The 20,668-nt window shown below is 35.1% G+C and overlaps 1 protein-coding gene across 2 annotated transcripts in view; it reads left to right on the top strand.

The window, feature by feature from the left end:
• MFSD6 (major facilitator superfamily domain containing 6) overlaps nucleotides 1-19,420 on the top strand; it is a 95,782-nt gene extending 76,362 nt beyond the window's left edge. Inside the window, exons 4-8 of one of the 2 annotated variants that reach the window (XM_031960304.1) lie at nucleotides 9,958-10,119; nucleotides 11,572-11,670; nucleotides 14,569-14,849; nucleotides 17,078-17,096; nucleotides 17,311-17,536. In XM_031960304.1, coding sequence (XP_031816164.1) covers nucleotides 9,958-10,119; nucleotides 11,572-11,670; nucleotides 14,569-14,849; nucleotides 17,078-17,096; nucleotides 17,311-17,321 — 572 coding nt within the window. In that variant the 3' untranslated portion in view covers nucleotides 17,322-17,536. Of the gene's footprint in view, nucleotides 1-9,957; nucleotides 10,120-11,571; nucleotides 11,671-14,568; nucleotides 14,850-17,077; nucleotides 17,097-17,310 lie in introns of both variants that reach the window. The other variant, XM_003764048.4, reaches the window with a different exon arrangement.
• The last annotated feature ends 1,248 nt before the right edge of the window (nucleotides 19,421-20,668 follow it).

Raw genomic sequence — 20,668 nt, 5'->3', positions numbered from 1 at the left:
TCTCTACAAGCCAAGGCAAAAAACATACCTTTTAGAGACAACAACTATGGTACCAGAACAGGGAAGGTAATCAGAGAGTAAGGTTCTTGTTGAGGAGGTATGATCCCAAGTGTTTCTAAGCTTGAGGAGGCTTTTTGGATGGTTCTAGCTAAAAAATTGTGTCCAAGAATCAAACTAGTCAAATTCAGAAAGGATTTTCACGAAAACATTGGCCACTAGGTAATGAATTTTGTTGTCCAAAAGAGCTAGGGCATAGAATAATAATGATTTTTGTAAATTGAAGGAATATTCTTCCCATTAGAGACCCAGTTATTTGAAGTAAAATTGAAGTATTCTGATACTGGAAGAGAACTAAGAAATCTAATTTAGCCCCTCATTTCACAAGTGAGAAAATTCAGATCCAGTGGGAAAATGACTTGTCCAGTAGAATACACTGCTTTTTCTCCTGTCCCATTCCTTCATATGGGTTCAAGTGTCATTTATTTTGACTTTGTAGATGTTGAATGAGTGAATGAAAAAGTATTGTTTACCATGTGCAAGGAACTGAAGAAGTGATGAGGTTCTGAACTGTGGGGTAGCCATGTGAGTAGAGTGAAGAAGAGATGAATATGAGATATGTTGTGATAAAAATTAACCAGAGTTAGCAATTGATTGGCTATTGAGGATGAGAGAGAAGGAGTTGAGGACTACGCTAAGGTTACAAACTTGGGTGAATGGAAGGATGATAGGTACTCTTTATAGAAATAGGTAAAATTCAGAAGAGGAGTGAGATTTTGGGGGGAAAATAATTATTTCTGTTTTGGGCATGTTGAATTTGAGATGCCTGTCTCAAACTAGGGTCCATTAGTTTGTAATGTCCTTTAGTCATAAAGGTGATAAAAAAATTGGAGCTAAGAAGGATGACTTGAGTTGACTTTATTTATCTAGTGCCATATACATAGAGATATCTGTGAACCCATAAGAGTTGATGAGGTCTCCAAGAAAGAGGGAGTTGAGAATGGAAAAGGGAGCTCAGGACATAGCCATGGAATATACCCACAATTAGAGGATGAGATACAAATGATAACCTAGCAAAGGAAACTAAGATGGAAACTGAGATGGAAACTCAGTCTGGTAGAAGTAGCAAGAAAATAGTTCCATGAAAATTCATAGAGAAGAGAAGGTCCAGGAAAAGAGAATGATCACTGGTGTCAAGTGATGCAGAAAAATCAAGAACATTGAGAATTGTTTAAAAAAAAAAAAAAAAAGGTAATCAATTTAAAAAACAGAGAGAGATGTATTGATGTTGAATGATAAGGTTGGAAGCCAGATGGCCAAGGATTGAGATGTGTAAGAAGCAGAGGCAACAAGAATAGAAAGTTTTTGTTTGTTTTTTGTTTTTTTGAAGTTGGGCTGTGAGCAGAACGAAGAGTCTCAACGGCCCGCGGGCCAGATACAGCAGCTGAGGACAATTATTCCCCTCACCCAAGGCTATGAAGTTTCTTTATTGAAAGGCCCACAAAACAAAGGTTTTGTTTTTACTATAGTCTGGCCCTCCGAAAGTCTGAGGGACAGTGAACTGGTCCCCTATTTAAAAAGTTTGAGGACCCCTAGAGAAGATCAGAGGGCAGCAAGATCAAGTGGGAATTTTTTAAAATGAAGAAACTTGGGCTTGTTGATAGGCAACAGGGAAGAAACTAAAGGCTGAAGATTATCCAGAGATGATTATGGGGCAAACTGCTGAAGGCATTCTAAGGTGATAGGATCAAAGATAAAAGTAGAAATTAGTGTTTCAATTATGACTACATATGAAGAAAGATGAATGAGAATGAATTAAGAAAGAATTCTAATGAGAATTTAGGGAGTAACTAAAAATTATACCTTACATTGAAGTTTTGGGGGGCAGGTTTGGACCAAAGCTATAATTTCATTGGAGAATAGAGAACTTCTGGGTGAAGCTATTTCCTCTGTCAATGCAAATGACTGCTATGCAACTGCTGTAAAAGTAATCATTTTATTCAAGACAATTCCAATAAACTTAAGATGGAAAATGCTATCCACCTTCCAGAGAGGAGACTAAATGTGGATCAAAGCATAATATTTTAACCTTTTTGTTTATTTGCTTTTCTCTTTTTTTCCATTTTGTTATGATTTTTCTTGCACAATATGACTAATATAGAATAATGTTTAAAAGGATTGTACATGTATAATTTATATCAGATTGCTTGTTTCTTGGGGAGGAAGGAGAAAAGAGTTGGAACATAAAATTTTACAAAAATGAATGCTGCAAACTATTTTTATATGAATTGAACAGTAAAATTAAAATATGATTGAGGGGGAAAAAAATCTAATCATTTTAGAAAAGTGCCTAGAGCACTGAGAAACTGTGTCTTGCCTAGGATCACAAAATTAGAATATGTGAGAAATGGAACCTGAACCCCTATCTTCCTGATCTCAAAACCAGGCTCTCTGTACACTATACCATTGGTTAAACCTTTATTGCACAAGTTTAATGGCTCATATATTCAATGTTAAATTGTTAGTAAAATGTTAAATTACATATTTTTAAATTCATGTATCTTTTCTTTTTTTTTCTTTTTTTGCTGAGGCAATTGAGATTAAATGACTTGCCCATGGTCACATAGCCAGGAAGTGTTAAGTGTCTGAGATTTGAACTCAGGTTCTTCTGACTTCAGGGTTGGTGCTCTATCTACTACACCAACTAGCTGCCCACCATGTATCTTTTCAATATCTGCAATATAAAAAGGCTTCTAGATGTTGTAGCAGGTTTCTTTCAATCTCTTGGCAACTGGATCTACACGCTGCCAGAGAAAATAACTTACAATATAATTGGCTATTTTTCTTTTCAGTAGCTTTAGTCTTTCTTCTTTCATTTTGTATTATCTGTACTTATAAATCACAATCCTAGAAGAGAAATGCTTCACCCACTGCATCCAAGGCTACCATGTAAGAATTCCTTTCAAGTCATGGAGTACTCAACACTGTAATTTGATCATTAAGCCCTGGAAATCAACTACAATCTTTCCTGATGGCCAGTTAATATCAGTGATCCATTAAGAGTAAATTCTATCTTCAGCTGCTAATAAATTTTAAGTGGCCTTGAAATTCACTCTGTGTTATATCTTATGCAAGGTGTTTTACTGTTTCTCTTAAAAGGAACCAATTTTTAAAATTGTTTACATTATCTTTGGTGAGAAAAATTATGTATATCCAACATTCCATATTTAGAGTAAGAGCCTTTTTTCATCTTGGTTTATACCAAGAGCATATTAAAATTAACCTTCCCTTCTATATCATCACCCACAGTCATGAATTTATCATTCTCAAGAACTTTACTGATTCCACATTATTACCTGCTGAGGAAAAGAAAAAACTTCTTTTCAAGGACATTTCAAAGCCCCCCTCATTCTGATTTCTCTTTATTTCATGATGCTTTCATTCATACATTCTACATTCCATATGCAATGATTCATTTTTCCCATTCTCATCTTACCCATTCTTGCCTTGATGGCTTTGTAGATTCCATCCTCTAGATCTGGAGTGCATCCTGTCCCCCACAACTCTGCCTAGTGTAGCTCTTTCCCATCCATCAAGTACACCTAGTACAATCTCTTCCCTTGCTTAATCGAGTCAGCTTTGCTTCTCACCTCTTTGAATCTCTTATATGACTTTGTTTGACTTTACATATATATATATAATCATATTTTAACCCCAAATGGGGTCATAAAGAGACTGAACATACTGAAAACTCAGCAACAAGAAATTTATATTATTTGTATGCATGTCTCATCACTATGCCATTTTTCAATCCCCAGGGGCAACACAGTGAAGGTGATTAGTAAAAATGACTCACTTTTCATATAGGTCCATGCTTTTAAATTTTTTTTTTTAGATCTATGTGCAATTGATCAAAAAGACAAATTATACTAATTTCCATTTATGAAATATGCCAAAGAACATCAAAGGTATTTTTGGTTTAGAAGTAATTTATTTCTTTGGAGACATTTTAAAAGTTCTAGTTGTTAGCTTAATGTGACTCATCTCAAAGTGGGAAAGAACACTGCATTTGAAGGGCTGAAATTGGGAATCACAAGACTCAAATTGGAATCCTGCTGTGATGCTTAATTTGTGACCTTGGTCTTTGTTTTCCTTATCTTTGAGAGGAGGACGTTGAATTAGATGATCCCCAAGGGCCTTTTAACCCTAAAGCTATAATCTAGGACAAGTTAGTTTTTGTAAATTTATTTCCAATATATTGACTTTGAAATCTCATCAGTTTGATTCAGACTTGTTCCAATGATCTTGTGATGAAGAGAGCCATCTACACCCAGAGAGAGGAACTGAGTGTGGTTCACACATAGCATTTTCACTCTTTTTGTTGTTTGCTTGTATTTTATTTTCTTTCTCATTTTTTTGATTTGATTTTTCTTGTGCAGCAAGATAATTGTATAAATATGTATGCATATATTAGATTTAACACATTTCTACCATGTTTAACATGAATTGGACTATTTGACATCTAGGGGAAGGAGGGGGGAAAGGGGAGTAATTAGAACATAAGATTTTGCAAGGGTTAATGCTGAAAAATTATCCATATATGTTTTGAAAATAAAAGCTTTAATAAAAATTTTTAAAAAGAAATCTCATCAATTATTTGATTTAAGAAAGTATTAGGATTGGCAAAATGATGTTAAAACAGCTTCACCTTTCCTACAGAAATAATGTGTAGAGATAAATAAAATGATTATTTTATCTTTTAAACTTTGTACTTCTTGGTCTTAATACTTGAATACCATGAGAGAATATTTATTTGCTGATTATTCTTAATTCTCTTATCCAAAATAATAAAGAATTATTCTTACCTTGTTAAGTTATGAATACAAACATCAGGAGCATGTTTATAGTATATGGGTTGTATGAATTGAAACATGAAATTTATAAAATAAAAATTTTAAGGGATGTGTTTTGCCCAAGGATAGGGATTAATTTTGTTGATGACTTTCTGAAAAGTGAATCAAACATGAATCATTTTTGCCTGGGTATTAGACACCCATAATGATGTTGTTAGGGAACCAAATATTGTGGTCAGTGGCAGTGCAGAGAGTAGTGGGAACCCCTCTTTGGTCGGCACAGATTCAACATGAAAGAATTCATGACAAAAGGAAGTTTATTGTTGGCACTGCAGAAGTCAGCTTTTGCTACTAAGACTGAGTTCCAAGTGACAAAAGTCCTGGCAGGGAGATAAAGGTCCTAGCAGAGAAATCCTGGCAGAGAGATAAACAGAGGTGTTAACACTGAGAAGAGAATGTCTTCATAGTGGACAGGAGTCCTGACAGGCACCTATGTCAAGGAGAGAGAGAGGTTCCTTGACAAGGCGCAGTCCTGCTTGGGGACTCTGCAAAGAAATGAGCCCCAAATTTCCTTTAGTTTCAATTGAATGAAATTACTTCAATGTTGTCACTGTCCCCAGGCCTAGATTTCCAGTTGAATAAGATCACTTAAGTTCCAGCTAAGTAGGAGTGGTCCTGGACTAATTTTCAGCTCAATAGAGAGTGCAGCTACTCAATAGAAATATCAGGTCCCCATCTCCAGCTAAATGAGACCACTTAAGTTCAAGCTAAGTAGGGAGTGGGCCTGGGCCAATCTTTTTTTTTTTTTTTTTTTTTTTTTTTAAATTTTTTTAAATTATCGCCTTTTATATACAAAACTTATGCTTGGATAATCTTTCAACATTGGCCCTTGCAAAAACTTGTTTCAACTTTTCCCCTCCTTCCCTCCACTCCCTCCCCTAGATGGCAGGTAGTCCCATACATGTTAAATATGTTAAAGTATATGTTAAATACAATATATGTATACATATTTATACAGTTATCTTATTGCATAAAAGAGATCGGATTTAGAAAGAAGGTAAAAATAACCTGAGAAGAAAAAACAAAAATGTAAGCAAACAATAACAGAAAGACTGGAAATGTTATGTTGTGGTCGGTAGTCATTTCCCAGTGTTCTTTCTCTTTGTGTATCTGGTTCTGTTCATTACAGATCAATTGGAAATGATTTGGATCCTCTCATTGTTGTAGATGGCCACGTCCATCAGAATTGATCATCATATAGTATTGTTGTTGAAGTGTATAATGCTTTCCCGATTCTGCTCATTTCACTTAACATCAGTTCTGTATTCATCCTGCTGGTCATTTCTTATAAAATAATAAAATTCCATAATATTCATATGCCACAATTTATTCAACCATTCTCCAATTGATGGGCATCCCTTCAATTTCCAGTTTCTAGCCACTATGAAAAGGACTGACACAAACATTTTTGCACATACAGGTCCCTAGGACAATCTTAATGAAACCACTTAACTGCCCAGAAAGGTGTGTCCCTGTCAGGAGAGTTTCAGGGATCATTCCAAAAATCAAGAATAATTCACTCCCATCAAGAAGACAATTTTTGTAACTTTAAACTATTGATAAAAGCAATAGCATATTAGGATGTATTTGATTCAAAAGACAAGATTATAATTGTGAATAGACTAGTAAACCCTTGGCAGCCAAGAGATATTGGATTTATACAGTCTGGCCAGCAAAGGATAATTGCTTAGCGCTGATATAGTAAATTCATTTTTTGATAATTGGTGGTGAAAGCTGATACTCATTTTTTCCGAAATTTCATTATATCTTTTTATTTTTCAATCATCTACATTTCCTCCTCTCTCAGAGAACCATCTCATATCAATCATGTAACAAGAATTTTTTTTTAAAAAAGGAAAAATGTTCAGAAAAAGTAACCAATATATCAGTCAAGTCTGACATATTATATACAATGTTAACATAATCCTAGTCTTTTACTTCTCCAGAAAAAGAAGGGAGGTGCTACTTTCTATCACTTCTCTAGGATCAAGCTTGGGTATTATTATACTTTCATAGCATTCAGATTCATTTATTTTGTTGTTCTTTTCTTTTGCATTGTTGGGAGACCTTGTTTTCCTGATTTTGTTTGTTTCACTTTATATCAGTACATGCAAATCTTCTGGTTTTTTTTTTTTAATTCCTCATATTCATCTTATATCATAGTAATATTCCATTTTGCCGTATTTTTGTACCACATTTTGTTTAACTATATCTCCAAATAATGGGCATCTGCATTGTTTCCCCTTCTTTGAAATGACAAAAATATGGTGCTTTAAATATATTGTAATATATAAATGTTGAAAGGTGAGAGATGAGAGGTGAGAGATAACCTACAATGACAACCTACAGGTTGGTGAAAGAATTTGCAGTCCCAATCTCCAAGTAAGGTACTTTGGCAAAAAAACAAAAAACAAACAAACAAAAAAACAAAAAAAAAGTGGGTTTTATTACACTGAGAAGTTCCCTTAGTGGCCTACTTCCTGATAGGAATTAGCAAAGGTTTTGGTACAGAATCTTGGGTTTGTTTGTTTGTTTTTTTGTTTGTTTGTTTGTTTGTTTTTAATTAGCCTTCTATGGTTTAGGGCTAGGGAACAATTAGAGGTTAACTTTCAAATCAATAAAGGGTGGGTGATTGTTTCCCAGACCAAAGTGATTACCAGGTCAATTGGGAAGTGGGAGATTCTAGTAAAAACCAGGTAGGAGGGTGGGGATCATTTTTAGGAATTTCCCCAGGCCAGGTGGCCCACTCTCCACAAAGATTAGGGAGACACAGAATCCTTATTACATTATAAGGATTTTCTTTTTGTCATTTACTCCCTTGTGGTATTTGCTTAGCAGTAGGATGTTTTAGTTCAACTGACATTTTAGTTACTTTTTTAAAAAGCATAATTCCAAATTACTTTCTAGATAGAATTGGATTGCTCAGGTTCACACAACTAATAAGTTTTAGAGATGAGATTCAAACCCAGCTCTTCTAACTCTTAAGCAAATCAGACTAAATCTGCTATAAAGGAAATTGTCTATCAAAAGAACAACAAAGAGTAATAATAAGAGCTGATTTCCAAATTACTTACAAAAGAACCATACAATATTTAACTGTGTAGGTTTCTTCAATATGAATCCCAGGGTAATCATTATATATTATTAAGCACCTCTTAGTACATATCTCTATCATAATCAATGTTTAAATCAAGTTTGTTTTTTCATTCTTGAAGAAGACCTATGACTTCAGATAGGATAATATCTTGACTTGCAGTTGAATTGGATTTAAGTGAGACAGGACTGTACAAAGAAATCAGATTTATAGATCACTGGAGCTGAATGGAACCTTAAGTTTATGGATGAGAAACTGAGGTTACAGGAGGTTGTGATTTGCCGCAGTTTATAATCAGTTACTGACTCAGAACTGAAACTAAAAACATTGTTCTCCTGACTTGTACTCCAGTGCCCTTTTCACTTGCTTATTCAAGCATTGATCTTTGGAGGATATTTTAGTGGTAAAGTAGTCATTTAATCTCAGACTTGAAATGCCATGGTTTTTATTTTATGTTTAAAGAACACATCCATTAACCACTATAATTGTTTCTCTTAGCAAAGGCTTGTAAATGTGATTACATATTTTGCTGGAATTAAAAAAGAGTGTAGATCAGAAGACTTTATAATATGACTTAGAATAGTCTAAGTCACTTTTCATTTAAAAATTCCTGATCTAACCCTATCCCCTCATATTATATATGAGTATGTCAGAGCCCATAGAGCACAATCACAGATCTACTTTGTGAAACTTAGTCCCAATCCTTTAAGAGATTAAAGTGTTCTAATACTATTACAGAAATTCATAAAACTGCACAGCAATCTGTTAGATTCAACAATTTGCATTATTGAAACATTGAATTATTGGAATTCATTTGCATAATGAAGTTTTATTATACTTTATACCATATTATTTATATAGCTATTATTATTATATTTATTTATTTTTATCATGTTTTAGTGAATTTGTTCAGGATACAGTTCCCTGTGGCCTTTAAGTTTGTATCTGTGAGTGACAGCTTTATTTCTCAGACTCTTCTCATACAACCGTCAATATTTGGGAAACTAATAGAGGCTTTCTGTTGCTAGTGATGCATATGCAGGTGTCCATGTAACTAGTTAGACTTAGGAAGGACTGAAATTGTCTCCTCATATGCAAAAATCTTTTGAGGGTCCCTTGATCAGCAAGGATATCAAATCAATCAATAATTAATGAAATAAAGACAATTCTTTGGAAAAACAAATATTGAAACTGAAACCTAAATACTTTAGCCACATAATGAAAAGATCAGATTCATTGGGAAAACTGCTAATGTTGTGAAAGATTGAAGGCAAAAGGAGAAGGGTATGGCAAAGGATGAGATGGATAAATAATGTCATGGAAACAGTGAACATGAGCTTGGACAGACTTTGGGAAGTAGTAGTAGAGAATAGAAGGGTCTGATGGGCTATATCCACAGAGTCATGAAGAGTTGAATATGACTGAACCACAGAACAACATGCAGAAACTAAGCAAGAGTCTTAGCAGTTTATGTAAAACCCTTTAAGATTCCCAGCATATGAAGATACTGAGGAGCTAAAACTTATTTTTATCTTCCTGTCTCCAATACCTAGTATAATGCCTTTCACAGAACAGATATTTAATATCTATTGATTGGACAGCTAGGAGTGCTGGTCTGATGGTACAGTTAGCCCTTCTACATCACAGCTTTCCCTGTGATACTAATGTATTTCAGGTCAGCATAAGAAATGAAATGAGAATTTTGGGTGAATTTTGCAGAAGCCACAGACAACATATGAAAGCCAGCAGATGACAGAGAAAAAAGTTTAGAAACTTAGATATGCAAAAATATCTGTTTAATATTATATAATATCAATCCAAATTTTACAATAAGGATTGTAAACACCCATAAAAGAAAAAGAAAAAAATCAAACTTCTTCTCTGGTAAGGAAAAAAAAAGGGAAGGGCCAAAAAATTTTACCCTTCTACTTTATTTTTTTTTTTTTACCCTAGGTGTGACCCATGCAGCTATCTGGGCTGCTTGCATTTCTTATCTCAGTGCAGCTGTGCCTCCAGAATTGAGAACTTCAGCACAGGGAATTCTCCAGGGACTTCATTTGGGTTTAGGAAGAGGATGTGGAGCTATGATTGGTGGAGTTTTAGTCAATTACTTTGGTAAGTAGTGGTCTTTTTCTTAGCTTTTTTCAAATAGCTTATTATTTTTTAGAGACATTCCAAAAGAACTTTATGAATTATTTGAGGGTTTTTTTCCCCTTTATTTATTTTTCTTGACCCTTCATTCCCTTTTGATGTATATTGTGCTAGTATAATTTAAGGAGACTTTCCTAATGTTGTGGGTGGGCATAAGTGCTAACTTTTTATTAGTTGCTATCCACTGCCCAACTATACTGAGAATGAGTCATGTAAGACCAAGCTGCTTACTGAAGTCTGTATTTCCTTGATAGAAGAGGGTCCTTCCAGATAAGGAAGCAGAGAAATAATATGTTTGGTTTGAGTTAAAGTAGCCTTGCAAACTGTTCAAAACATATAAGGGGGAGAGGGGGAAGGAGAGGTAATTCAGTTAGAATTTAAATAAAAAAAAAAAAACCCTACATAACCCCAGTTTCTGTTGGTATCACAGTCCTGATGTCTTGTTCATTGTATCAGGCAGTACTTTGGGAATCTATCAGCTCTACTTAATTAGGCAGCTTTGGGGAACAGCTAGTTAGGGAAAGTGATAGAGAACTGGACTTGAAGGTAGTAAGGTCTGAATTCAAATTCAGTATCAGACACTAGCTGAATCAATTAATCTGTGTCTTTTTCAGTTTCCTTATATGTAAAATGAGGATAATTGAACCGATTCACAGGGTTGTTGTGAGAATAAAATCAGTTAATATTTGCAAAATACTTTGAAAACCTTCAAATGCTATATTATTTTGTTTAGACTGAGTACATCAGTACAGGGAGTTCCAAGTGAAGACACTCCCTCTACTAAAACAAATTAGCAATTTCTACAATGTGTAGTCTTAAAGAATATGCTTAGGGATACAGAAAAGTAAAATAGTTAGACCAGGATAATTCTGCTGGTATTTGACCAGTTGGAACTTCAATTCTGATATTCCTGACTTGGAAATCGACTCTCTAATTACTATGCCTGTGAGTTTCTCATATGTGCAATGATGGAATGAAAATTGCTGCAGAAATCTTGATTGTTAAATTATTTAACGGAAGGTGAAAGTTTGTCAAACCAGAGGCTTCAAAGTCCTATAATCTGTGAATATATTCCTTGCCATCTCAAGTAGATAATAGATAGGGACACCCCGAGGATCTGTCAGAGGAACTCTCTTTATAGATGAAGAGAGCCATAGAAATCATCTTGCAAAGCTCTCTTTACAAATGAGGAAACTCATTTCAGTAGATAGAAAGTGACTTGTTTCAAATCACATAGTTCTGTAGGGTCCTAACCCCTAGTCTGATCCATTTTCTGCTTTATCATTCTGAAACATTTTCCTCTTTGAGTTTGTCTCACTGTGTGTGTGACTGATGGAAACCAGGTATTAGAAAAAGAAATACGGTCCTCCTTGCATTTTGTGCTTATCTAAGAATTCTGTTGACTAATTTTTATAGGTGCTGCTGCAACTTTCAGAGGAATTGGAATGGCCTGCCTAGTGATCCTCTTACTCTTTGCCCTGATACAGTGGCTTGCAGTCCCAGATGAGGAAGAAGGTAGGTGTTCTGTCCTTGCTGCCATTCCTCAATGCTTGGACCTTATGAATGACCATGCATAGCTCTTAGAGACCCAGACAGACTAATAATATACCCATCTGGCAAAATTTTGCATCCCTGATTCTTCCCAAATCTAGTGATGTTTCTTTATTGGTGTGTGGACCTTTTTTTTTGGGGGGGGGGATTATTAGTGAATATATCCATTAGTTCATGCTATTTCAGCTATAGATTTTGGACTAGAAAGGACCTAGGTCACCTAATCAGTTAGTCTCAGACTCAGATATTTTGTTTTAACTGGCTCTTGTTCAAAAGAATCTTTTTGTTTTGGATAGAGGTATGATTGGGCAGCCAGGTGGCATGGTGGATAGAGAGCCAGACATAGAATCAGGAAGACTTATTTCCCCAATTTCAAATCTGGCCTTAGCACTAGCTCTGTAATTAATTGGGCAAGCTACTTAACCCTGTTTTTCTCAATTTCCTCATTTGTAAGATGAGCTGGAAAAGGAAATGGCAAACTATTGTAGTATCTTTGGTGAGAAAACCCCAATGGGATTATGAAGAATTTCACATGACTGAAACGTGAATTACAAAAACAGAATTGGGAGAGATTTTAAATTTCAGTATTGCATTAAAGTGAATCAAGCTGATGTGTATAAGGCTTAAAATATCTGGAGGCCAGGGGCAGTTAGATGGTACAGTGGAAAGAGCACTAGCCCTGAAGTCAGGAGGACCTGGGTTCAAATTTGGCCTCAGACACTTAACAATTCCTAGCTGTGTGACCCTGGCCAAGTCACTTAACCCCAATTGCCTCAGCAAAAAAAAAAAAAAAATTCTGGAAATCCATTCACTGGATCCACAGAGTAGTAGTGACATCTGTATGGCAATGGAATGGAATACTGTTATAGAAGGTATCAGTTTTGGAGTACCTTGGGAAGAAATATATGAGCTAATTCAGAGTAAAATGAATATACACATCCAAAAGAACAATTTAAGCTACCAAAAAACAAAGCAAAACAAAACAAACACTTTGAAAGTTACAAAGGAATAACAAACCACAATTGCAGAGAATCATTGATGAAGTATGCTACCCACCTCCTGACAAAAAAAAAGGTGTTAGACTCAGGGGGCAGAGTGAGATGAATATTTTTTGAGTAGGGTCATTTGGAAATTTATTTAATTTAACAATACATATTTTATTACCAAAAGCCTCCTTTCCCAGGGTAGGGGCTGGGAGAAAGAAAATAAAATTTTATTCATTAGGAAAAATACATATAACTTTAAGAACCATTTACATGGCACTTTGTAATTTACAGTGTATGATATCTGACTTGATCATCACAATAATGGCTTGAAGTTGACCAGATAGGAATTTATCAGAATATGGAATGTTAGAACTGAAAGAGGCCCCTTAGAAATAATTTCATTTTACAATTGAGAAAACGGATGCCTAGGCAGAAGTTAAATGATTTCATCAAGGTCATCCTCTGAGTTACCAGCAAAGATGATACTAGAATGATGGTTTCCTATTATGGTCATTTTACAGATGAGGAAAAAATGAGGGTTCATAAGAGTGAAATGACTTTTCCAGAGTTGCACATCTAATGAGCTATCGAAAGCCATGCCTTTTGACTTCCAGTTATTGTCCATATCTGACTTTTTGTGACACCGTTTTGGAGTTTTATTGGCAAAGATGAATAAAAAATAGGTTTTCTCTTTCCTTCTCCAGTTCATTTTACAGATGAGGAACTGAGGCAAACAGGGTTAAGTGAATTGCTTAGGGTTACATAGTAAGTATCTAAGACCAGATTTGAACTCAGGAAGATATTTCTTCCTATCTTGTTTTAAAAGTTATGAAATTTTCATTCTGAGATGCAACTCTGTCCCGGATTAAGGTAATAAAAGTGTTAAACAAGATGGAATCTTTTTTAAAGCAATATGGAGGTTTGATTAAGATGTGTCATGTTTTATTGATTTTATAGCTACCTTATAAAATATGACTAAGCCATGGAATAAAACTGGGTTCTAGGACAGAACTCACTTCCTTATTGGCCAAGTTTTCTCATTCCTCGTTGGATGTACTGAAGCATTTCTGTTCAGAGAACCAGAAGTGTTACTGAAATTCTAGCAACTGAGTTTAACAGAGTTTAATTCAATAAAAAGCAAATCTCTATTTTTTTCCACTGATCTGTCTTGGGTCACCTGGCTCCCTAAAAGCCTTGCTTCAGGGTAATGACATTTTCTCTTCCTATTCCCCTCACATGTATCAAGTTATCTAATTCAGAACATCAGTCTCACAGAAGTGATGTGGGGACACAGTATCATTTCCTGAAACTGCCTTTCAGATGTCCTCTTGAAATTAAGAGAAATGGAGATCAGGTTTTCATAATATTCATAGAATTTTCATAGAAAAAGTTCCAGTTTGCAACTTCAACAATACATACTAGACAAATGGGTTACTTGGTGAAAACATGTTAAATTTTGCAAATCCCATTAACTTGGGAGTCTGAGTATAATGTGCTTATATAAACTACACTAATTCACTCTCTCTCATCTCTCCCTCCTGCCTTCCCTGACTTCCTTCAGATCTCAGCTAAAATCCTACCTTCCACAAGAAACCTTTCCCAATACCATTCAATGATAGTGCTTTTTCATGTTCATTATCTCTGATTCATCTTTTTGTATTTTGTGTGCACATACTTTTTGTTTGTTGCCTTCCCCATTAGTTTGTAAGCATCTAGAGAACAGATCCCCTTTTTTGGAGGTGGGGGGAATCTTTTTTTGTATAAAAGAAAGTGCTTGGCCCAGAGCCTGGTACATAGTTAGCACTTAAAACAGATGACTTGATTTATACTATAAAGAAAACTCTTCAGAGTTGTTTTCACTTTGCTTTCATTTCAGATAAGACAATGTTGGCAGAAAGGATTCCGGTTCCTTCCAGCCCTGTCCCCATAGCAACTATTGACTTAGTGCAACAGCAGGCAGAAGATATCATGCCTCGCCTTGAACCCAGACTTCCTCCCAAGAAAACCAGACACCAGGAAGAACAGGAAGATGTGAACAAACCCGCATGGGGGGTCAGCTCTTCTCCTTGGGTTACTTTTGTCTATGCGCTTTATCAAATTAAAGAAATGATACAACTAACCAGAACTAGCCGGGCTTCTGAGATTCAGCCTTTACAGGTAAAATGCTTCCTATACCACAGATATGAATGTGCTCTTTTAAAAATATATGTATATATTTTTGTCAGTTTTTTCCTCTTGTTGATCTGATTTTTTTGTGTGTGTATGTGCAGCATGGTGGAAATGGATATAAAAGAACTGCACATGTTTTACATATATTGCTGTCTAAGGGAGGAGGTTGGGAGAAGGGAAAGAGAAAAATTTGGAAAACAAGATTTTGCAGGGGTGAATGTTGAAAACTCTATTCATATGTTTTGAAAGCAAAAAGATATATTGATTTAAAAATATTTTCCCCAATGTTAAACTATTACCCTCTTTTTAACATTATCTTTGAAATGTAGTTCTATATCATAGTCTTTCATTTTGACAAGAGCAGGAAGATGGCAAGAGATGTTGAGGGGTGGTATAGACCTATAATTTCATCTATACAGGGAATTCCTTTTATGAGAAATGTAGATTGGCTACTCCCCTGTAATGAGCTACCCAAAACACTGAAGTTATATCACTTGCCTACAGTCACACAGCTAGCTAATAGGTGACAAAAGCAGGGCTTGACCCCTGGTTATCCTGATTCTAAAGCTGATCTTATCCACTATACTACATTTTCTCTCATCATCTTTAAATAACTGAAATAAATCTCCATGTAGCTTTTCTTTCTAGTGCTGGAATATGTCATTTCAGGAATAGGATAGATTTTTTGTATGGTTCCTGCTCAAAGTATACAACAAAAAAAGTCATGCATGGGTGTTGTTAGAGGAACCTCAGCTGATTTGGTAGCTTTGCTGGCAACCTCCTAAAACAGGAGAAAGGATCAAAGCAGCTCAAATTATGAGTTTTCTTTGACTCTGGACTGTTGTTCCCAATTGAAGATAAATCATGCTGGCAGGGCACTTTTGATGATTTCCTTCTTCTAAGTGCCATAATTCTGGACCAAGTTTCAGGATGATTTCAGAGAATACTTGGAGAAAATAGAGGAAAACATCTTGGAGAAGGAAGGGAAAGAGAAATAAAGAAGAAAAAAGGAACATTTAATTTTTAAAAAAAATTTAATAACATTTTATTTTTCCAAATACATGCAAAGATAAGTTTTCAGCATTCATCTTTACAAAACTTTGTGTTCCAATTTTTTTCCCCTGCTTCCTCCCCAACACCATCCCAAGATAGCAAGTAGACCAGTATAGGTTAACCATGGTTCAATTTTTAAAAACATATTTCTATGTTTGTCATTCTGTGCAAGAAAAATCAAATTAGAAAGGGCAAAAACAAAGAGAAATAAAAAACAAACAACAATGAGAACAAAAAGATAAAGATACTATGCACTGATCCACATTCATTCTCCAAATTCTCTCTCTGGATATGAATGGCACTTTCCATCATAAGTCTATTGGAATGAGCATTTAATTTTATAAAAGGTTTATTAAATTCTCTTCACACAGTTGTCATGGCTGTAAATTTTCATTTATGTCTTTTCCATTTGATAAGAACATTCTTTTCATCCTCCAAAACTGTGATACTGTGAAACCTACAAAGAAGCACAAGGATATCATTTGCACCTTTTTTTTTTTAAAAAAGTCTTTACATTAAATTAGGTGCTCATGTTCATCTTTGTGTGTCTGGGGAAATTAATTGACATTGCTTCAAGTTATTAGCTGTTTAGATTGCCCAGATCTATAGACCATTATGCCATATTGCTACATTGAATTGTAAGGAAGCTTTCCAAGGCAGATTCAAGTCTTCTTATGTTAACCTTGAACTTGCCCCTTTAAATTCATAGGTACTAAATCAGAGGGCAGTTTGATGTTTTGGATATGTCTTATGGCTCATAAAAAAACAAATTTGGTCTTTTTTGGACATTTTTGGCAATAAGTGCTCCCATTTTCTCAAGTGCTACTTTGTACTTCTCTTATAAGATGTGTACTCTGAAAGTCTGAGAATAGGTTTCAACTACCAGAGACATGCTTCTGTCTCTGATTTACAGAGTCTGAGAAATGACTAGCTGTGTGGCCTTAGGCAAGGCACTTCATTGTGGTTCTCAGTTTCCTCATCTGTACAAGAGAGTCTGTGGGGTTGGACTAGATAATATCCTAAGTTCCTTGCACTTTGGTGATCCATGGTTATATAATATAGTACGATGTTATCGGGCATTTCATTAATAATGAATAGCCTGGTCTGTGTACAAGAATAAGTCTACTTATAGTGTTTATGTTTTTCATGCGGCTTCTCGGCAGATAGGAAAAGAAATGAAAGGTAAGACATTTTACCCTTATTTCTTCAGTATTCAGTCATCATTTCACTTTAGGGCTACTACCCATTTTTACACATCCCATTGAAAAGGCTTATAGAAACATGGCTCCTGGGGACACCTGTATATGCTTGCCATCAGTTTGTGACATGTTGGGCATCCATCCTCTCTATGTGGACTATTTTCTGTTTCTACAATGTGTTGTTTTCTCTTCTCTAGGGGACCAATGAGAACCAGGAAACTTCACCACCCTGCGCAGCGAGACATTCCCCAAATGTGACTAACTACAATCTGTCGGGAGATGGACCAACCCCTGAAGTGATATCCCAAACCAACCCTCCTTCCCCGGTTGTGGATCACTTTCCCAAAGACAGTCATGCTCATGTTGCTGCATCCTCTGTAGTGGAACACCTTCCTAAAGAAAATCACCCTCAACCCACTACTAGTACACATTGAGACAAAACCCTCTCATTTTACATGTTACATGGAAGGAACTCTGGGCCTCTGTTAAAAAGCCCTGGGAAGCATCCAAACCTAGGACTCTATTCATCTTAAAGATTATAATACAATACAACACATGCTTTTAAATGTTTAAAATCACTAACATGAAAATGTATATTAACTACAGTACATATTCGAAAGGAAATTTAATCTCTTTGGGAGATTATGGAACAAAAAGAAATTACAGAGAGAACTCTCAGATCTTTTGCTAAAGTTTGGTTTATATTACAAGATTTCTTTGCCAAGTCAAGAAGAGTTGAAACCAGCAGTTACATTAAGAGGAGGGAAAGTCTTTCAGGTTGTTTGCTTTTATAATTTCTCCCCTTCTGTGATCAATTATTTGAATTTTGTTTCATCCTTACTGAAAAAAAATTGCAATAAGATAGAATGTAATTATTTTATTTTTCTCTTGAGGAGAAACATCATTACAGAAAATGATGTGAAATACTAAAGGAGGAACCAGATGAAAATTAGTAACATAGAAATTGTTTTGTAAAAAAAAAAAAATAAGAAAGGAAAGTTTCACCAGACACTTTGAATATCTTTAGCTAATATATTTTTCTAGGTGGATGGTGTATAAATAGTTAATTTTTTGAGAAGTAAAGCTGCTGCAAGCTATATTGAGCTTTAAAAAGCATTTTTTACTTTATTTTCTTTTTTTTCCCAAATGGGCTTTAAGAAAGACCAGAAAAGAGAGATTATTTAAAATAAACCAATTCAGTATACTGTAGCTTATTAGACAAGGGTTACTAGATAAGTTTGTAAAATGTAAACTAGCCTTTTTCACTGTTTACAAAGGCCCTAATTAGCTGATGCAATTTCAAAAAAAAATTCATCTAATCTCCTAAGGGTTTCTTTAATTAAGCAGTACTGTGGAGGCAATTTATAAAGGAAGTAGGAAATTAAGTGCCTGGGGTGAGGTAAAATTAATAAGAAATTATTATATCATGGTTTTGGGTTATTTGTAAATGCTTTCCCCACTCCCCTGGTGGGAGAAGGGAAGAAGGAATGAGGAGCAAAAAGAAAGGAAACAAAATAACACATTTTCTCCAAACTAAGGAAACAAAGTCACAGTCCATTTTTACAATCTAGACATAGACACTAGAAGGTTCAGATATCGGTATTTGCATATTCAGACATTATCACCTTTGCTGCCAAAACTCTAGCTGAATGAATACTCCACACCAAAATTGATGCTAGAAGGCAGGTTAAAATTAGTAGCCAGCCTTGTGAGAAGGAGGTGGAAGACACTGCTGTAAATCAGTCAGCCAAATAAATAAAAGTCACAGATAAGTTAACTCTGAGTTCTGTACTTCTGAATACAGAAGTATCGACAGAAAGAATGGACAGATTTTAAAATGACATGTTCCACTCTCTGGTCCTCTGATGTAACTTAAGTCTGGGATCTTCCATAACTTCCTGCCCAAGATTGCATGGGTGGAAGGGTAGTCTGCCCTTGAATGTCTGGCTTCACAGTGAAACACAGCATTAAAAGTTAAATAACTTCGAGAAATAGAACTAGCCCACTAGTTATTTTTGCACTTGAAAAAACGTACTGTACTGTAAATGATCATGACTCATTTTAAGTGACCTTTAAAATCAGATGTATTTATTGTGTTTATATAATTATGGAAATGAAGAAATAGGTGATGGGCTGTACCTCACCTTTGAATGTACAGTATGTGGACTGTCACACTGTAGGAAGTCTATAGCTTATACTGTATTCTGTGTTTACACTTCTGATTTATTCCTTTGAAACGCCTGCTGTTTTGGAAATGCACCATTGACACGTTGGAAAAATAAAAATAAATACACATTTTTAAAATAATTGCTAAGTGATTCAGATTGGCCAACTATACATTTAAAAAGACATCTCCATTGACTAAACATCTATTCCAACTTTTAACTTTATTTTCTTGACAATGCAGCAATCGCCTTTTAGGAGTTAATACCCAAACGGTTAATTTGATTTTGTGAGATGATGTTTCCCCTCTATTCCCCCTATCCCTCAGTGTGATACTTTTAATATTCAAGCAAATTCAAATTAATTTTTGAGCATTTTGAGACTTAATTCTTTAAATCACTGGAAATAATATAGATATGTTATAAAATGAGGGTTTCAGAATATTGTTTCTCATAATATTGGAAGATTAGCCCAAGCTAATGGTTTTGTGCTGTTCCTGTTTGTCATGTCCAATTTCTTGTGACTCCTTGAACAAGAATGAAACCAGTCCAGAACTATGAAGGTGGGTACCTGGGCAGGCAGACAAGGAGTCATACAGACAAGTTTGGGATTAGGAGAATCCATTTCTTGCTTTGGCAAGGACAATTATATTGTTTTTATGAAGCTTTTGCTATTTTTTTAGTTGTCATTTTTCAGTTGTGACCCCTTTGGGGATTTTCTTGACAAAGATACTGGAATAGTTTGCTATTTCCTTCTCTCATTCATTTTACAGGTGAGGAAACTGAGGCAAAGTTAAATGACATTCCCAGGGTCATACAGCTAGGAAGTATCTGAAACCACTTTTGAATTGAGGAAGATAAGTGTTCCTGAACTCCAGAGTAGGTAGCTAGCATTCCACTCATTGCACTACCTAGCTGCCTTAAGTACTGACTTGAAGTATTTAACTATTTTTAAAGGAGGAAGGGGATCTTTTTACTTTCTATGAAAATAAATATGTTAGGGGAGAGATATGTAATTCAATATAGTATGTCCATAATTAATAGGTGGGACCCAGGAATTAAATGACAGACAGTGGAATATAGTAAGCCACATAGTAACTGGACAGTCTTCTCATTTTTCCATGGCTCTGACTTCTAGATTTCCAAGACCCAACAATACATCTATGAATATAAACTTTGATTTCTCTCCTATTCTGAAAATAAATAATAGCAAAAGCTAGTATTTATATAGAACTTTAAGATTTGCACATCCATGTATGTGTTATTTCATTTGATTAATTCTCCCAACAACTCTACAAGGGAGATGTTATTATTATCCCCATTTTATAGATGAGGAAATAGAGGCTGAAAAGTGATTTGCTCAGGGCCACATAACTATTAATTATCTGAGGTG

This window comes from Sarcophilus harrisii, chromosome 3, assembly GCF_902635505.1.
Source record: "Sarcophilus harrisii chromosome 3, mSarHar1.11, whole genome shotgun sequence".
Taxonomy (NCBI): domain Eukaryota; kingdom Metazoa; phylum Chordata; class Mammalia; order Dasyuromorphia; family Dasyuridae; genus Sarcophilus; species Sarcophilus harrisii.
Note: the sequence above shows the minus strand (reverse complement) of the source record. Positions and strands in the feature narration are given on the sequence as shown.